This window comes from Chinchilla lanigera, unplaced genomic scaffold (genome assembly GCF_000276665.1).
Source record: "Chinchilla lanigera isolate Chin_1 unplaced genomic scaffold, ChiLan1.0 scaffold00160, whole genome shotgun sequence".
NCBI lineage: Eukaryota > Metazoa > Chordata > Mammalia > Rodentia > Chinchillidae > Chinchilla > Chinchilla lanigera.
Genome location: NW_004955561.1, coordinates 1,723,777 through 1,741,914, shown reverse-complemented (window position 1 = coordinate 1,741,914; position 18,138 = coordinate 1,723,777). Strand labels below are relative to the sequence as shown.

Genomic DNA, 18,138 nt, shown 5'->3' with positions numbered 1-18,138 from the left:
TAAACAGTGTCGCCTGGTAACACAGCTGGCATTCAACCTTTCTCAGATCCCCACAGAAAAGGTGGCAGATTAGTTCCCTAAGGTCTTTGCCACCTAGAGGAGAAAGGGGTCTGTTAACCCTGCACCCCCCACTGGCCTCCAAGTTGGGGCACGGCTCAACCACCTGACCCGCCCCCACCTCAGCCCAGCCCTGCCCTCTGGCTTGGCAGGCGAGAAGATGTTCCAGATTGACAGCGGGAGGAACGCACCGCTGCACTCGCCGCCCTCCGAGCACTACACCATCATCTTCAACACCTTCGTCATGATGCAGCTCTTCAATGAGATCAATGCCCGCAAGATCCATGGCGAGCGCAACGTTTTTGATGGTATCTTCCGGAACCCCATCTTCTGCACCATCGTGCTGGGCACCTTTGCCATCCAGGTAGCCAGGACTCCCCAGCCTGGCCCAGGCTCGGCAGAGCAATGCTGGGGCAGCCCTTGATTGCCTGTCCCTGTCTCTTTCTCTGCCCATGACCTCCAGATAGTGATCGTGCAGTTTGGAGGGAAGCCATTCAGCTGCTCCCCGCTGCAGCTGGACCAGTGGATGTGGTGCATATTCATCGGGTTGGGAGAGCTGGTCTGGGGCCAGGTAAGCTCAGGCAGGGTGCCGGGGTGCCTCTGGGCAGGGAAGGGAAAGAGCAGAGGCCAGGGCTCCCAGGAGCCCCCTGGAGTAGGGCCTCCTATCTCTGCGCATCCGAGCAAAGTAGGCTGTCTGGGCCCACATACTGGCGATTCTGAGCATCACCACTGGGATTTTTCCTTTTTATCTGTGTATCACTCTCTGCTCCTGTTACTTTTTTTCCCATCAACTTAAATTTAGCTCAAAAGGCAATACTGTGTTGCTAATATGACTGGAAAATCAGTCACTTGCTATAAATAGAAGCTAACAAAACAATGTAAGGAGCACGCTATTATTAAATGCTCACTAGATGCTCACAAGCCCAGCCTCAAAGCCTGAAGCTAGCTTGTTAGCAAGGAAGATGAGTCAGCGGTGTCCTGTGCTGATGCCCTGCGATGGCCTTCAGAGGACACAGAGAGATGCTAGTGGGACAGCCCTGCCATGCTGCAGTGCAGTGCCCTGTGGTCATCCAAGGGGAAGCCAGGAATCCCTGGCTTTAGGGATGCTCTATCACGGCCCCTCTAGCTGTGACTCCAGAACATATTCCATCAATCCCTTCCCTGCCTTTGCCACACATGTGCATGTGTGTGTGTGCGCGCATGCATGCATGCACACGGGCACAATCCATCCCAGCTGTGACCACTTGTGGCTCAGTCTCTTCCCCAGGACAACATGCTTGAGAGCAGTGTCCAGAGCTGATCCTGAGCCAAAGGGGCTTCATCCCCAGACCACCCAGCCATCCAGGCCATGAGGCCACCAGGGCCAGAGATGCTGTTCCCACCTCAGGAGCCTCCAGGCTACAGTAAGAAGCTGCAGGGGCAGAATTAGCTGGATGAAGAGGAAGATTCAGCTTCATCCACAAGGATTTTCCCCAAACTTTGGCGCATTGCTGACTCACAGGACTTAGTACCTTGTTCTCTGTACCACCAGAGCCAAGCCACTATCAGCACCCAGGGCGTCACCCAAGGGAGCCTCAGAGTGTAAAGCAGACTCAGGAGACTAAGGCTGATGCCAGTGTGTGAAGCTGACCCGAATCCTAGCGACCCCCAAAGGCTGAGTGTTGAGTCCAGCCCATCTGTCCTCTACTGCCTCTGTTTCCCTATTAGGCCTGACTCTCAGACCTCAGTCCCATGGACAAGCCTCCTGGGAAAGATAAAAATGAAGGCATTTCTCCTTCCCACATTGCCTTTCCCATCCAGGATGGGATACTTTGTATTTCTTCCCCATACTCAGGGGTCCCTGAAAGGGGCTCAGGGGACTTGAGGGCCAGCCATGGGCCAGGCTGTCCATGGTAACTTGGACACACCATGTGGCTTTATTTCCACAACTTCCAGAGCTTCCACCAAGCTTTACAGAAGAAAAAAACAAAATACAGAGGGGCCAAATGATTTGCCCAAGTCACACAACAAGTATGGCCTAGGGTATTCAAAGTCACATCTGTGCAACTCCCCAAGGCCCAGATGTTCAACTCCACCCCTCTGACTCTGGATAGGTGAGTGAATTAAAAGGCAAGTTATTTGCCCAGTATGGTGCACACCTGTAATCCTAGCACTCTGGGACGCTGAAAGACAGGAGGATTGCAAGTTCGAGCCCAGCCTGGGCAACAGCAAAATCCTATCAAAATTTTAAAAAGTAAATAAAAAAGCTAGGAAAGCAGCTCTGTGGGAAGGCCCTGGGTTCAATTCTCATTACTGGGAAAGAAAAAAAAGGCAAGTTGGTAAGAACCTGTGAGAGCTTGAGGGAGGGAGATGTGCTGAGTGGTAAGAAAAGAAGGAGGGGAGGAGGGTTCAGGAAGGGAAGAAGCCAACCAGGAGGACAGCTGGTGGCCTGACCCCTGTGCCGGCCCCTACAGGTCATCGCCACCATCCCAACAAGCAGGCTCAAATTCCTGAAGGAGGCGGGCCGCCTCACGCAGAAGGAGGAGATCCCCGAGGAGGAGCTCAACGAGGACGTGGAGGAGATCGACCATGCCGAGAGGGAGCTGCGCCGTGGCCAGATCCTGTGGTTCCGTGGCCTGAACCGCATCCAGACACAGGTATGGGACACTCCCAGGGCTGGGCGCAGCCTGGCCAGCGGCTGGATGCGGAGGCATGTGTAAGCCTGCCTGTCCCAAGCTGGCCACCGAGGGGCAGGAGGACTTGGGTGACCCCCAGCAGAGGCCACCACAGGGTCCCAGACTGGCCTTCACTCTTGCACCAACTCTTTGCACTCCCATGTCCCTCACACACTCGAAACTGCTGAAGAAGCAGAGAAGCCTGCTTGGGAAGATGCCGTTGTGCCTTCTCAGCTGGTGGGGGTCCCTTAAGAGGGTGGGGAGGGTGAGTGAGGGGACTGTAGCAGCAAGGGGCAGCCACCAGGACGGAGAGGCAAGGCTGGATGGAGCCTGCAAGCCAAGGTCGCTCCAGGTCCTCCTTCCATGAGGTACGGGCGCCTCTTATCGCACACATCCTCTGCTCCAGGCTCCCCTGGGGACTGGAGGAAACTGAGGGGAGCAAGTCTGGTATCTTCTTGCACACATGTACATACACGTGCACACTGAACACACACTGGAGAACACAAATGCACAGCGCACTCCAGCCACAGCAGGTTTCTTCCCAGAGCAAAGCACACATGGCTGCTGTGGGTCTGTGACACACACCCCATGCTCTCTCACACTGCCAGAGACAAGAGTTGCAGCCCAGAGTGCTCTCAGAGAACCATGAGGTCAGTGTCAGAAGGGGACTAGGAAACCAAGAGTGAAGCCCCCTGCCCAAAGGGACCAGCCGGGGGCGCTGGAGGTGGGAACTTACACCACAGGTCCCCCAAGGCACTCTGGGAAAGAGCTGCAAACTAGTGACTTGTTTCCACAGGTGTAGTGAGCAGCCGCCCTGCGCAGCCCCACCCAAAACCTCTTCTCACTGGACTTCACCTGCCCTGAGAGGTGAATGTGACTCCCCAGTTCTGGAAGTCACTGAGGTCCCAAGATGACCCCTCCTACCAAACTGGCCAGGGTAGGATGGGGGCAGTGACACTCAGACACAGACCTGGGCTCTCCTCCCTGACCAGGATCCAGCAGCCTACACTTCCTGTGCGGGCCCACAGCCCTGGTACCCCCAACTCCCATGAAGGCTTCCCGCTCCCAGAAGGAAGCAAGGACTGTGGTTTCCTGAGGGGCATGGCATGAGCCTACTGAGCACCAATGCGGCCTGGTACTTTGTCACTTACAGATAGCACTGCCAGGTAGCTGGGACTGCCCGTAAGGACAAGAAACAGGACTCAGAGAGGGGACCGGCCCAAGGCCATCTAGCTGGAACTTGAGCCTAGGTCTTCCTGCCTGAGCCCCACCACACCACTGGGGTTCCATGCCCAGGCTCACCCTAGCCCAGCCCACCAGCCCTGAGCCACCAGCACGAGGGAGCAGGCAGAGCCCCGAGTCCTCCCTGGGGGTGTAGGGCCATAGAGGGCAGTTATCTTTCTGGGCCTTGGAGTATATCTGGTATTTTTTGTTTTAATTTAAGTGACACTGTCATTGTTGCCGTGGCTGCGGCTGTTCTCGTGACGTGGTGCCTGTCAGTCATGTAGCTGTTGTGTCTGTTCTCGCAACTTGTCTCGTTCTCTCCTCCATTGCAGATTGAAGTAGTCAATACTTTCAAGAGCGGGGCCTCCTTTCAGGGCGCCCTGCGGAGACAGTCCTCGGTCACCAGCCAGAGCCAGGATGTAGCCAATCTCTCTAGCCCTAGTCGCGTGTCGTTGTCCAATGCTCTTTCCTCTCCGACCAGCCTTCCTCCTGCTGCAGCTGGGCGTGAGTGTGACTCCTTACCGCTCTGCTGGTGCCACCAATGCCAGCTCCTGGGCGGGCCAGCGGGCAGGGGCCGGGTACCAGAGGACATGGGGGGCAGCTGGTCACTATCAGGCCCAGGGGGCCAAAGTGCCAGAGCCCCTGGGGAAGGCCGCCAGTGGGCAGGAAGTCAGGGCCAGTCACAAGGTGACAGTCACTCCACAGGCCAGGGTCAGCTGGGTGTCATCAGGGCCATCAATGGCCAAAGGGTCTGGGTCGAGGCACCACCATTGGTTGGGAGGGCTTGGGTTTCAATGATAAAGGGTTCCAATCTACTACCAGGCCCCAGAGGCCCACAGAGTCCCATTTCTCACCCTCTGTCAGGAAAGCCTGGCCCCAAGCGCAGGGGCCAGAGTTGGCCAGGAGCTCACAGTCACCCAGTGAGAGTCGTGCAAGAAGCTACTGTGGTCAAGGGTGAAAGCCTTCAGGTCACATGCACAGCAGGGCCCAGCCATAAAGAGGTCACGTCATCCAGAGTTTCTCAGCTGGTCAGGAAGCACCCACTAGCAATGGGGTCACGGCCACTGGGGACAGACAAGCCGAGAAGTCCCTTCGGGTCAGAGGTCACAATCAATCAGGAGTCCCAGGCCACCAAGGAGACCGCAGCCCAGGGCACCACCCAGCAGTTCAGAATCTGCCTCTCCACACCACTTCCCCACTTGCACTTCGGCTGCCCGAAACATCACCTCCCCAACAGAGGGCAGCACACCGTGGAGTGCCCTTTCCTAGAAAGGACAAGGATCTTGACCCCACCAGCTGGCCACAGGTGGAAAAACGGTGGGTCAAGCCCCCCAACCTTGGAAGGATTTGGTCTATCTGCAGCATCCAGGCCCCCTTTAGCTTAGGAACATCCTGACCACCTCCCCACATCTCCCTCCTGACGAGCTCATCTCCTCATACCACCCCTTCTGACCTCACGCATCTCTGGCTTTGTCTAGACCTTTCCTGGACCTCCCCATGGTTTCAGGCCCTGAAGGGAACCGGTCTGCATTTCCCACCTGCCTCCTCTGTTTTGTCTACCAAAGGGGCTTCTAGTTCTGATCTCAAATAGATGTGAGTGCACATCTGGAATCCCAATACTTGGGAGGTTGGGGCAGCAGAGTCACTGTGAGTTTGAGGCCAGCTTGAACTACATAGTGAGACTCTGTCTTAAAAAAAAAGTAGACGCACTGTTTCTGTTATCCCTGCCAGTCTTCAACCCTTGATGAGAAACAGACTGTAGGCCCTGGTACTTTAGAAAACCTGCATCAGAACAGTTACCACACTCATCCCTGGCCCCTGAGTGTGACCTGCATGCAGGACAGGGTTCCTTCCCGTGGCCCTCTGACACAGAGCCTGCTGACAGCCTATGCTTATGCCTGTCACCTTCTTTATGTGGATCTTGTCCTGCCCAGTATGCAGGAAGGATACCTAAGTCTCCATTCATTAGCACAGAATCAGCAATGGGGCAGCCAGCTGAGCCAAGATGAAGGGGAATGCATTCGAGCAAACAGTATCTGAGTCACCTTTCCATGAGGTACTGTCCCTGGGAGATCACTTCCAGGCTGTCTCAGGGCAGAAATGTTTGGTCCCATCCTCCTTCCCCTTCAGACCAGCGATCCCTGCCTTAACAGGTGGCTCTACCTGTCTGACTCTCTCTTCTCCATCCTGTCCCCATGGATGCCTAGAGCTCTGGCCTTGCCCCATACCACCACCTGTCCTGAAGTTCCATCACCAAGTGCTCCAACATGGAGACCCACCCGCATTGGTGATTCCTGAGTCCCCCTAGCTGGCTCTGCCTACCAGGAGACTGGCTTCTGGGTGTGAGCTCAGTTCTTTTTCCATTCTGGTTTGGCCTCATTCTGGAATTGTAGCCTTTGGCGCTGGCCTCATGTGACCTCCCGGGGCACCTGTGTACCCCTGGGAGAGGTTCCTTCATTTGACCCTCATCATAGCTTGCATAGGCTAAAATAAGAGCTGGCCTTTCCCACCTCACAGCTTTATCCTCATCTTTTCTTCTTGGTCATTTGTAAAACCATTCAAGGAGGCCAGTCCTGTGACAACACTTCACCTTCAGAGAAATGCCTATTTATACCATTCTGCACTCTCTGTCTCTGAGCTGATCTCCTTCCAAGCCAGATCCATCTCCTTTAGCCCAAGTGACCCATATCCTCGCTCTGGAACAGCCTTGCAAAGCAGCCCAAACAGAGGCTGTACCACAACTGACCTTGCCCAGGACTCCTCCTTCTCTCAGATGACTCAATGAGATTGTTTATACACAGTTCCCTCACCCTGCTCCCACCTGCAGCCCTCCTAGATGTTGCCCACTTCTACCTCTGCTTTACAATTCAAAGTTCTGGGTCCCTCCCAGATCCTTTCTTGGGCATGGGCTCTAGAGCCTGACCATCCTCCTGCCCAAGGGCACTGGCTTTCATGGGGGAATCTCTGCATTGTAGTTGAGGCAGTCTCAATGTAAGCACTGGGTAAATATTCCCTAGGCCTCTGTTCAGTTTCTATAACACTTCCTCTGCCTTCCCAGGACTGAAGACACTAGGTAGTGGTCCCTGCAGAAGCCAATGCTTTCTTACCCCAGGGAGGTGTGAAACAGTTGACCAGGAAGCAAGGACAGGGCCCAGCCAGGTAGGATGGAAGTGAGCTGCCTCCTCCAAGCAGCATCTTCCTCCTGGGGATTCTCCAGCACAAAAAGCCAGCCATGTGTCTGCTGAGGCAGAAGTAGCTTCTGACTATGTTCCCCAGGATGAGTACAACACTGTCCCCTGGACTCCCAAGAGTTGACCACAGAGGCCTATCACAGGGCAGTGTGTGTTGGGGACTGACTTCTAAGTCACAACACAGGTGAGCACAGTCCCCGAGCACACTGGCATCCCTCACACAGCACCACTGGGAAGTGCAAGCCCCAGGCAGACAAGTGCCCATCAGGAACATGGCACCCAGCGAGGTGACACCAGCATGCTCAGGAGGGAATCTGCTGCACACTCACGCCATTCCCTACCCACTTCCTCACGGGGAGCCTGTTCTCTCCTGGAAATTCAGTGGCCACCCCCAGTGTTCTTTACTGGATCCCTGCTCAACAGTTCCAGAGGAGGAAGGGCGGGTCGGCCAGTATGTCCGTTAACACAGAAAGACACTGACTTGGCCAAGCTGTCACAGCAAGGGAGCTGTCAGAAGTCTGAAGTCTCTCGCTTTCCTTCCACTCCATACTGCTGCTCCCCATGCCGGTGCCCACAGCTTCATAGGAGCTGTGCTCCAGGGCGCAGGAAAGTGTTTCTTCATCAGCATTCCCCAGCCCATCTGCATCTCCCACTGGTGGTCACTCTCTCTTCCAAGGCCAAGACCCCACACTTCTTGTCTCCCAGGAGATTCCAGCTCATCTCAAGCCATCTTTGCTCTTAGCAAGTCTTTGGCAGGCTCCGTGTTCATTGGCAAAGGCCCTGTTCCTTCACACCCACTAAGCCAAGCATAGGACCCTCAAGCCAGCCCCAGGCCACATTCTGGACACCACAGCTCACTCAACAGATAGGACACCCCTGCCTTGACTTCCCCTCCAGACTCCTGGTTCTTACAACTACTAGGGCATGGAGTTTATCCTGTTAGGAGAAGAAATGAAGACAGGGGGGAAAAAAAGAAAGCTGGGTCTCTCGTTCGTGTTTTGGTGGCTAACTTAGCGTGATCTTGGGTTGGCGAGAAAACGGCTTGCTTCGGGGGGGGCCCCAGACCTCTCCACTGTCTGAATATTCCCTGTGTTTGTTTCCCTAGAGGGCTAGAGAACCCTGGACACAGAGTTCAGCAAGAGAGAGTGAAATTAAAAGAGGTTGTGAGTCTTTATCTTGAGCCTGAAATGAATGTGAATCAATCCCAGACTCTTGGCTTCCTTGAAGCCGGGTAAACATTCGAGTATGTGGAGCCTGTCTCAGCACGGGGCCTGTGCACCCCTCAGAGCCTCAGCCATGCGCAGCGCCCCTGCCCTTGTGCCAATGCAGCCAGACACCAAAGCCCTGCTGGGTCCCCTCTTTCCCCTGCCCTCGTGCCCTTACATGGCCTCTACCCCCAGGGTCCCATCTCTGAGGTAGGCAAGGAGGAGAAATGGAAGAGTATTTTTTTTCTTTCCATATTTTTCCATTTCAGCCGCAGAGAGAGCCGAAGTGGAGATTTGAGCGGGCCGTGGCGGGGCATCTCGGAGAGTCTCATCCCCACAGTCCTGTCCAGAGCAGTGTATTCCTTCTGTTGTCTCCATCCCAGGGGAAGGGCAGAGGGGCCTCATCTCATTGTGTGTTGTCCCCCTACATTGTGAGTCACATGATAGGGGCCTGCTACTGTCCCCTTCCCCATGCACATGTGAGGTGTCCCAGCTGCTTCTGACTGCAGGCAGCCTCAGACACACTGAGCACTTACTGAAAGCAACAGTGATTGCTGCCGCTCCCGTTTGGCAGATAAGAAACTAAAGCCTACAACACCTCTTTTGCTTTGGTCCATTTATCATGACATCAGAATAATAATAAACTCTAGAGAGCCACAAGTAGGGACTCCAGAGGCCAAGAACCTCAGGGCAGCCCACACAGCCTTCACCAGGCACCAGCTCTGAGGCAATGGCTGACTGGCACTTGCTTGGCACCTAATCCAGCAAGTGGAGTTCTCTGATTCCCAGCCCATAGCACATAAGCAGGAGAAGAGAAAGAGATGTTTTTTAGAAGACAAGCAAATGTCAGCACTAATAAGTGATGGCTGACAGCAAAGGCAGAAAACTTAAGGAAGAAAAAAGGCCAAACTGTGCTGTCTCGCAATATTGTGAAGCATGAAGTTAAACTCTTCTCCATGCACACTGACTCAGAGGGCAAAGAAGCAGATGAGGAGCTAGAAACACCTGCCCCCCCAGGGAAAATAGACCTCAGGTATGACACCGAGAACCAGCACAGAGCCACCTAGAAGTTCACAACCGTGGAAGAGGGCCTCCCAGCCAGCACCAAGGAGAGCGAACCTGGGTTTAGCTAGAGCTCATGTCCAGGGTTCAGGTCTGCCACAATAGCTTTGCCTTCTAGTGGGCAAGGCAGCACCCCAAGGCTCCACACACCCTCAGCTGAGGCCACCCTCACCCTCACCCTCAGCTGTTCGGAGCTGCCTGTCTTCTCCTCTCTTGTTCCACTCAAGTCAGGCCTGGGAAGAGAGGAGGAGGCACTTTTTTCCCCAGTCCCCTCAAATCCTTGAAATAATAGGCCCACTCCCCAGATCCAGAGAAGGGACACCTCCCTTCCAGCTGAGGGCCCTGCTGCTCCACGCCTGTTCACAGACAGAGCACGGCAGAGAGTCAGTGTGGGTTGCTCATAGCCAAGACATGAGAAGTGGCAGGACCAGGACTTGGCCGGGGTCTTCCTGATCACATGCCCAGGACGCTGTCCACTAGCCCTGAAGACCCACGGCCCAGCCTCCTTTTGTTCTAGGGAGGAAAAGACTGAGACCCGGAACCCCGGCTCACAGCTGAAGGGGGAGCACCTTGCTCTCTTATAACTCACCCCACCCCATCCCAGAACCTCCCTGTCCCAGGGGCTGGGTTTGGCCATCTGATTCTGGCCTCATTTTTTAGTTTTGTGTTTTCAAAGCACAAATGAAGAAATAAACAAAATACCCACCAGGAAACAAGGGACCCCAAAGCAAGCGGCAGTGACTGGCCAGGGCCTGGAGTCTATACTCGAGTGTTTACCTCCCACATGCATGAAGGAAAGAAAAACTGGGTACAAATGACTTCCTTTCACATTGTCCAGGCTGCTGAGTGTGGCGTGTGTCCATCCGTGTGTGCCGTGTGGTCCCCGGCTCGGACATGGCATGCTCCTTCCCCTGACTATAACCAATCTGGCAGCTCCTCGTGCTTCCTGGCTGACCCCGCTCTGCACCTCAGAAAGCCCTGAGTGGGCTTTGGTTGCTTCGCTGCTTTGGTTTGACATCTTGTTCTGTTTGGCCTCTGTGTGTCTTCTCATGCTAACATTGCGTCTCTCCTTCCTGTTCCTTTTCTGCGTGACATAACCTGTTCCATGTAGTTTGCTTTCTTAACTGTGTGTGGTTTTTTTAACATTAATTTTTTTTAAAAATAGCCTCTCCTCTCTCCTTGGCCCTGCTCCCTTCTGCATGGTCGGGCTCTGCCGGGAGGTTACCAAGGCTCAGTCTCTCACTAGGTCGAGGTGCCCTCTGGAGTGGACTCTGCTTCCCCTCACCACAGGGCCCCAGCATCTCTGACGGTGCTCGATGACCCCTCCAGTCCTTCCTCCTTCTGTAGTTCTGACCAAAACCAAAGCCATTTAATAAAACCAACTCATGGACGCACACAACCTGAGCCCCTGCCATTCTCCCCTGTCACTGCTCATAACACACGACGTGGACTCCAGCCGAGCCCTCGCGCGGCGCCCTCCGCTGTACTCCGGGTACAGCCGGCCCGGCACCTTGACCCTGTTCTTCCCTTGCAGATCCGCGTCGTGAAGGCCTTCCGTAGCTCTCTCTATGAAGGGTTAGAAAAGCCTGAGTCTCGAACCTCCATCCATAACTTCATGGCTCATCCTGAATTCCGGATCGAAGATTCGCAACCCCACATCCCCCTCATCGACGACACGGACCTGGAAGAAGATGCCGCGCTCAAGCAGAACTCGAGCCCGCCATCATCGCTCAACAAGAACAACAGCGCTATCGACAGCGGGATCAACCTGACAACCGACACGAGCAAATCAGCTACCTCTTCAAGTCCAGGGAGCCCCATCCACAGCCTGGAGACGTCACTTTAGCTGAGGACCCGTCGCCTGCCTGCCGGCCACCCCCACAGACCCACTCCCACCTGTCTCCCGGGCACCCTCCAGCCCTGGCTCCCCATGCAGCAGGAGCAACAAGGAAACCAAACACTGGAGAGAAACCGCCGTTGCCACCCACAGACCCTCTCCCTGGCTGTGATGCTGTTTGAACTCTTTTTCACTTCAAGGCAAGGGGCGGACTTCCCCTGGGAGCATCGGGAACGAGTGAGGGGTCCCAAAAACAAGCCCTTCTTGGCTCCCACCCAGACACGGACCAGCCATGTACCGCTGGCCACTACGTCCCCGCATGAATGTACTGGACACTTTCGATCCTCCCCTCATCGGGTGTTTGGGGGGCTGGGGAGGGTTTTTTGTTTGTTTGTTTTCTTAGCGGGAACTTCAAACAGACTCTTTTCTGAGACTATTTATCCAATCCACTGGTCTGTGAGTTTTTGAAATGCTTGCACAGCATGGTCTCAGTTGTATAGATTAATTTAATAACTTTTTGAAATTGCAGAGCTTAATTCGCCTAATAGATTTGCACCAATGGAACTGAAGAACTCATAGACACAAGGTCATATCCATTTTTTTATATCTATATCAACGTATACTTCTCCAGGACTGTATACGTCCATATAGATAGGTAGATATATATATATATATATATATAAAATATATATATACATGGATATATAAAGTTTCTTTGCCAGCATGTTGCCTTGTTTCTGCTTAAATTGCTCTATTTTAACTTATTTATGTCCTAAAGAGAAGAATGTAATTTGTTTACAAACCTGTAGATAATGTCTTTGGCTATTTGTATGGTTTAAGGACACTGGTGGCTGAGATGCTATGAAAACAGCTTGGCCCAGCAGACACTTCCCCGGATTGCATCCTTGATGTTTTACAATAGCCATGCTCTTATTTTTGCCTGCTATTTCCATTTCAATCACATTACTACTGTGGAAGGCTCAGGCAGAAGCCAGTGCTACTGAGGATCCATCCTGCAGGGTTCACCACCGTGCTCCGTAGACAAAAGGAGACGAGGAGAGAAGTTTCTGCATTTGCAACTCGAGTGCACAGCCCAGCCCAATGGTGTCAGAATCTGCAAGGCGCTGGGCGAAGGCTTTTCTCTCAATGAAACTCACTAGAGTTTACCAGGAGCACTTCCAAAATAGGCTGTCTCTGGCACTGTCTGTAAAGAGTGTGAGGTAGTGATAAAATATCATAAATGGTATTGTGTTGATTTTTTTAGTTAGTAATTTAAAGGTTTATTTCTTTATAAAGGGCAGCAAAAGAGCTGTTGGCATATCAGATGAGGCTTCGTATAGCTTGCTGCTTTTATTTTTATTTTTAAAGAATAGCCTTTTTCTCTGCACTATTTAGATCCGAATGAACCTTATGACATGTATATTGAGATGGATTCAGTGTGATTTTTAAACCAAATTGTCTTCCTGTAGTCACAATATATACTGTAGCCTTTTAACAGCAAGTCTTGCTTCCCCAGACAGAAAGCCATTCTGAACCCTCCCGTGTCACAGGTGAGAAAGACAGTTACTTCCCGCAAGACAATAACAGCACTAGTAATCCCACTTAATAAGAGCTCATTGAATTGTCTGTCAGCCTCTAAACTGCTAAGCACTTTGTGGGTCTCAGCTTTTTTCATAAAAGAACTTTTGTATTTAATACAAAGTTTGCTTTGAGACTTTTCGGCATATGATCTTTTTCCATAAACTTGTACAGTGCAAAAGACAATTTGAATACCATGATCGATGATGTCCCATGCTTCAAGGAAAACCAAACACTTTCGCCTGGCTTGCAAAATCCATTCCTCACACTGACCCTCCCCGTGACTGCTCAGTGTCAGCCCGCCTCCACCCTCCTCCAGGCCCAGAGAACTCTTCCACTAACAAGATGACAGCCACTTGGGAACAGAGCCATAGTCAGCTGGGCGGGCCTACATCTAACAGCTGTGGGAAATCCTAAAGGGTTCGGGGTTCGAAGTCAGCCCACCCCACCTGGCAAAACCTCCTGTAAGGAGGATGTTCTGTGTGAGAGAGCACCGCCTGAATGTTGTGAAGAACTCTCTCTGAATGTATCCATCAGAGGACACTGCATCCCCAGCCACAGGGCACCAGCCCTCAGATGCCCAGATTGGATTCTGGTAAAAACACCACCAATGCCTGCCTGCTGCGCTCCTCCAAGGAAGGAAGGATGTGCAGCCAGGAAAACTTGCAACACGGTGGTTTTTTGGAGTTTCTTTTCTCACTTTTCCATTTGCCCTTTCTCTGTTTGACCATGCATTCATGACCTCATTCCATGACGTCAGGACCATCGGCTGCACGCCAGGCTCCCTATGCTGTGGGCCAGAACCCAAGGCAGATGGGAGGCGTCTCCAAGCGGACCCTGCTTGGGTGAAAAGGAACCATGAAAGCACTGAGAATGTCCAACACACATGTTGCTCTCTTCTCATCAGGAAGAGTGATCACACATGTGCCCCCTCAATCATACATGTTCACATACACCCACACATGCACGCACATAGGAAATGGATGGATTGTCAAAAACTCACTGTAGTACACAAAGCTTGCAGTCTGCGTCCTATATCTAGCAGCATGGGATATGTTTGGCAACTCACCCCACTAGGGGGTCAATAATTTATGACCATTCATCTGTTTTTATGAATTTTTTTATCTAGACAATAATTGTAAATAAAGAACTCACCATCTCTGTTCATTTAATACTATGCAATGGTTATGCTTTCGAGTGCTGACACTTCTGCCTCTTGCAGTGTGGTTCTGAGATGTCTGTGGTTTTACAAAGAAAAAGGCAAAAACCATCATTGGACAGAACATAGTAAATATATCCTCTGTCATGTATACTCTTGCCTGAGACCATGGCGCCCCTCCAGCTTCTTTCCTACCTCTGCACCAGAATTCCAGGGGCAGGTGGCCACCCCCACTCTGAGGTCTAAGCTCACCAACTTGTATTCCACCCCCTACCAATGAGGGACAAGCAGGGAACCCACTCAGTGACTCAGACGCTCCCGAGTCACCTACCTCCAGAGAGGCAGGGTGGGCACCTTAAGGTGCAGACAGCTCCCCTATCTCTGGAGCAGCCAGCACAGAACTGGCAGGAGGGAGGCCGCTCTGCCCCTGAGACCAGGCCAACGAATGCAGCTGTTCAGAGCTGGGAGTCTAAACTGTCTTATCCTGGTCCCCCCTTAACAAAGAACCATTCTCTCCGCAGTCTTACTAAAATGCCACCTTCAACACCTGCTGATATTGTACATAGACTTGGGCTCTGGCACTTCTGTTCCCTCATCTGGGTGCCTCCTCTGGCACCAGCCACAGTTTTAATTATTGTCACTCAAGAATGTTTTATGATGTGGTATGATGAATCCCTTCGCTCTCCTTTTACAAAATTCCTGGTTCTTCTCTCACATCTGTTCTTCCAAGGAAACGTTAAAATCTTGCCAGATCCTCTGTCCCCTTCACTCCTACTCTGGTGCCACTCTGAGTCTAGGGGAGCTAGGTGTTCTTCCCATCATTTCACCTGTCCCCTCAGCCCAGAGGTGGCCAGGTAAGGCCACTGAGCACCGAGAACCCTTTGCTGGAAACCAAAGTCACTCTCCTGTTGTGCTGGGAATGGGCCCTCCGTCTGGCTCTGGTCCAGCTGAGAAAAGGGGACTTCCCTAGACCCAGAGGTATGGCCCTAGCTAGGAAAGAGCTCAGCTCTCTGTCTACCATGAAAATGTATGCTCCTGTCTTCCTTTCCTGAACTGGTTTTGGTCATTTTGTTGTTGCTGGAATTTTTTGGGGGGTGGGAATCTCGTTCTTGAGTTTGGAGCTCCAGCACCTTTGGGAGAAATCTCTTGTCAAGATGTTCTCAGCACCACCACTCCTCTCTTTCCCTGCTCTGCCTGCAGGAGGCCAATCTGGTGCCACTCTTGACATGTCTCCCTCCAAATCTCTCCTGCTGTCGCACCTGAGACCCCACCCTTAGAGGATCTGGCCAGGAGGAAGTGCTGCTTGAAGGCTTGCAGCCAAGGCCTCAGTCAGACAACAGGAAGTCCCCAGGTCTTATCCAAATTCAAAATCAAGCCTTCCCAATTTTAATGTAGAGATCCAACCCACCAAAGGGGAGAGGAGGACTCCAGGCCCTGGGCAGCTGCCCTCATCTTCTCTTCTATCCGGAGATCAGAGGCTGCTCTGGAACACTTCTTCAGCCTCACCATCTGTTTCATAATGTCTGTGGTGCTCTCTGTCCCCAGCCTTTCCTCCTGAGGGTCACCACACTTTGCTAACTCTTGCGTGCACATCTTTTATAACAGAGTATCGAAGGAATGGTGCCACCTCCAGCTTCCACAAGCTGCCCGGGCTCTGGACAACCGGGGCTGGGAAGTGACTGTGCTCTTATTGTAAACTTTTTATTTCTGTGTATCTCTGGCTTGTGCTCTTTGTAATTAATGGGATTTGTCTGCCTTTTCAACACTATACTGAGCAATAACAATAAATGCACACGTGGAAATGCAGACATGGTACCCATCACAAAGCCTTTTTCTGCAGGACAGCTGGGACCCCCACCTCCTGGATGTGAATTGAGGGAAATTGAGTCCCTGGATGGGAAAGTCACTTTGCTCCCCTTCTACCAGCTCACCTTTTGAGCTTAGCCTGAACCTATCAGGAAGAGCTGCCTGTCTCAGCGAGGAAGATCTGGGCAGCAGAGCCTCGGGGACGAAGGAAGGACAGTCAGAGGAAAGGGGACCAGGAGACAGAACGCACAACCAAGGAAAGCTAAGAATGGCCTGATTTGAGGTCTAGGGTTAGCCAGATGGGAAATACAGACACAAGATATAGATGGCATCCCAGGAAGCAAAGGGGAGCTTGGTACTCTAGAAGTCAATTAGCAAAGAAAAATAATATGCTCAGGCCAAGAAATACTGCCCAACATTGGTTCAGATATTGAGAATTTTACACACACAATCCCAGCTCTTTTCAAATTGAACTGATTTCCAGATCAAACACATTGGCCCATCCAACTTCCAGTTTTACATTCAAGGTTCATTTGATCCCAAATCAGCTTCCAGATTCCAAAAATCTGAAATTTTAAGGGCTGATAGGATGCCACAAGTGGAAAATTCCCCCCTGCAAAAGTTTGTTTCATGCCCAAAATTATTAAAAATATTGTATAAATTACCTCCAGGTTATATGTATAAGAAATAAAACGTAAGGCTGGGTGTGGTGGCACACACCTATAACCCCACACTCAGGAGGCTAAGGCAGGAGGATCACTGTGAGTTCAAGGCCAGCTTAGGCTACAAAGTGAGTTCAAGGTCAGTCTGAACGCCACAGCAAAATCCTGTCTCAAAAAAAAGACAAAAAAAAAAACCATAAATGAATTTTGTGTTCAGTATTGGGTCCCATCCCCCAAGATATATCATTATGCATATGCAAATATTCCAAAATTCAAAAAAACCTGAAATCTGAACCACTTCTGTTTACAAGCATTTCAGATAAGGTACACACAATCTGTATCTTACCTCCCCTGTAACAGAGTGTGCCCACACAAGTAGGGACATGCAGTACTGGCACCTCCCAACTTGGTGCCAGAGTTAGCACTCAACCTCTGTATCACTATGCCATTCAGCCTTACAAATATCTGAATGTGTAATAAGATTCAGTTCATTGCTAGCCCCAAATCCTCAGTTTCTTCAACATTTACACCGGGAGATGTCTTTAACAGTATCGATGCCTTCTGCACAATAGTTACATCTAATATGCCCTTGTCCCCATCTTCCCCTGGAGGAAAGTGAAGCTCAGAGAGAAGCAACTGGGCCTTATCAGCCAGAGGCTAGGGTGCTGCTACAGATCCAAAGCCAGGGACTTTCCCTGAAGAAACAGGCCAAGAGCTCACCCTCCCCCTTCTAAGCAACCCCACACCTTGCAGTATTCATCCATTGGTTGAGGGAAGAGAAATCTCAGAAGCTGGGGTGGGGTGGAAGGTTGGGTTGCTGCCCAAAGCCTGGGCCTTCCCTCTGCTAACACTGCATTCCCATGGCCCCCTCTCCACAGCCCTTTCACAGGGCAGCCCTGTTACACTTCCTGAGCCACAACATGGTTTGTTTTGTTTTGTTTTGCTTTGTTTTGGTCTTTTTGAGACAGGGTCTCGCTATGCAGTTCACGCTGGCCTTGAGCTCACTTTGTAGCCCAGGCCGGCCTCGAACTCGCAACGATTCTCCTGCCTCAGCCTCCCGAGTGCTGGGATTACAGGCGTGCGTCACTATGCCCGGCGCCATAACATTTTAGTGGCCATCTCCAGCTCAGGTTCTTACCCCAGCGGTGACAGGAAACTGGAGGATTGTAACTTCACCCCAGGGCTCTATCGGGCAGTCCAGGGTTCTCACTGTGCTTCTGGGGAGCCCTCAACGGCCTTCCTTTGGGGAGGTAGGCACTGGGCGCTGGGAACACGGCGGGGGAGCGGGTGTCTAAGACCTTCCTGGCCTGGAGGAATCTGATAGGTCAGACTCACTGCGTCCCCGGGGTCGTGTTTGGAAGGAACAGTCTGCAGTCTCTGAGGTCGCCGGCCTGTGTTAGGGAGGATAGGGAGGCTGAGGACAGACTAACCAGAAAGAAGCATTAAGACCAGTCCACTCCCCGCACGCAACACGCACACCATCACTCTAGAGTTCACCCTCCAGACCCCCAGGGAAGCACGCCACGCTGTCACTAACCCAAGAAGAGGCAAGGGATGGTCTGGACAGAGGACCCACTAAAGCTTCAGACCCCAAAGCCCACGGTCAGTGTCTCCAAGGAAACCAGAGCCCCGCCCCCTGGGTCTTGCGCTGCAAATGGGGGCGGGGCCCCGCAAGGGCGCGGTGCGGCCCCAGAGAGACCCGG

The 18,138-nt window shown here is 52.3% G+C and overlaps 1 protein-coding gene and 2 long non-coding RNA genes across 4 annotated transcripts in view; 1 reads left to right on the top strand and 2 right to left on the bottom strand.

The window, feature by feature from the left end:
- The window catches only part of Atp2b2 (ATPase, Ca++ transporting, plasma membrane 2), a 123,973-nt gene extending 109,993 nt beyond the window's left edge, over window positions 1-13,980 (top strand). The window contains exons 21-26 of one of the 2 annotated variants that reach the window (XM_005413077.1): window positions 210-421; window positions 521-628; window positions 2,511-2,693; window positions 4,268-4,439; window positions 8,232-8,286; window positions 10,928-11,014. In XM_005413077.1, the coding sequence (XP_005413134.1) occupies window positions 210-421; window positions 521-628; window positions 2,511-2,693; window positions 4,268-4,439; window positions 8,232-8,239 (683 nt within the window). In that variant the 3' untranslated portion in view covers window positions 8,240-8,286; window positions 10,928-11,014. Of the gene's footprint in view, window positions 1-209; window positions 422-520; window positions 629-2,510; window positions 2,694-4,267; window positions 4,440-8,231; window positions 8,287-10,927 lie in introns of both variants that reach the window. The other variant, XM_005413071.1, reaches the window with a different exon arrangement.
- LOC106147450 lies at window positions 4,120-4,876 on the bottom strand. Its single transcript, XR_001232358.1, has 2 exons — window positions 4,790-4,876; window positions 4,120-4,315 (listed from the first exon to the last, which is right to left on the bottom strand). It is a non-coding gene; the product is annotated as an uncharacterized LOC106147450 (long non-coding RNA).
- On the bottom strand, window positions 4,917-18,060 carry LOC102021181. Its single transcript, XR_001232357.1, has 4 exons — window positions 17,973-18,060; window positions 17,574-17,826; window positions 12,034-14,046; window positions 4,917-4,999 (listed from the first exon to the last, which is right to left on the bottom strand). It is a non-coding gene; the product is annotated as an uncharacterized LOC102021181 (long non-coding RNA).
- Window positions 18,061-18,138: the final 78 nt, after the last annotated feature.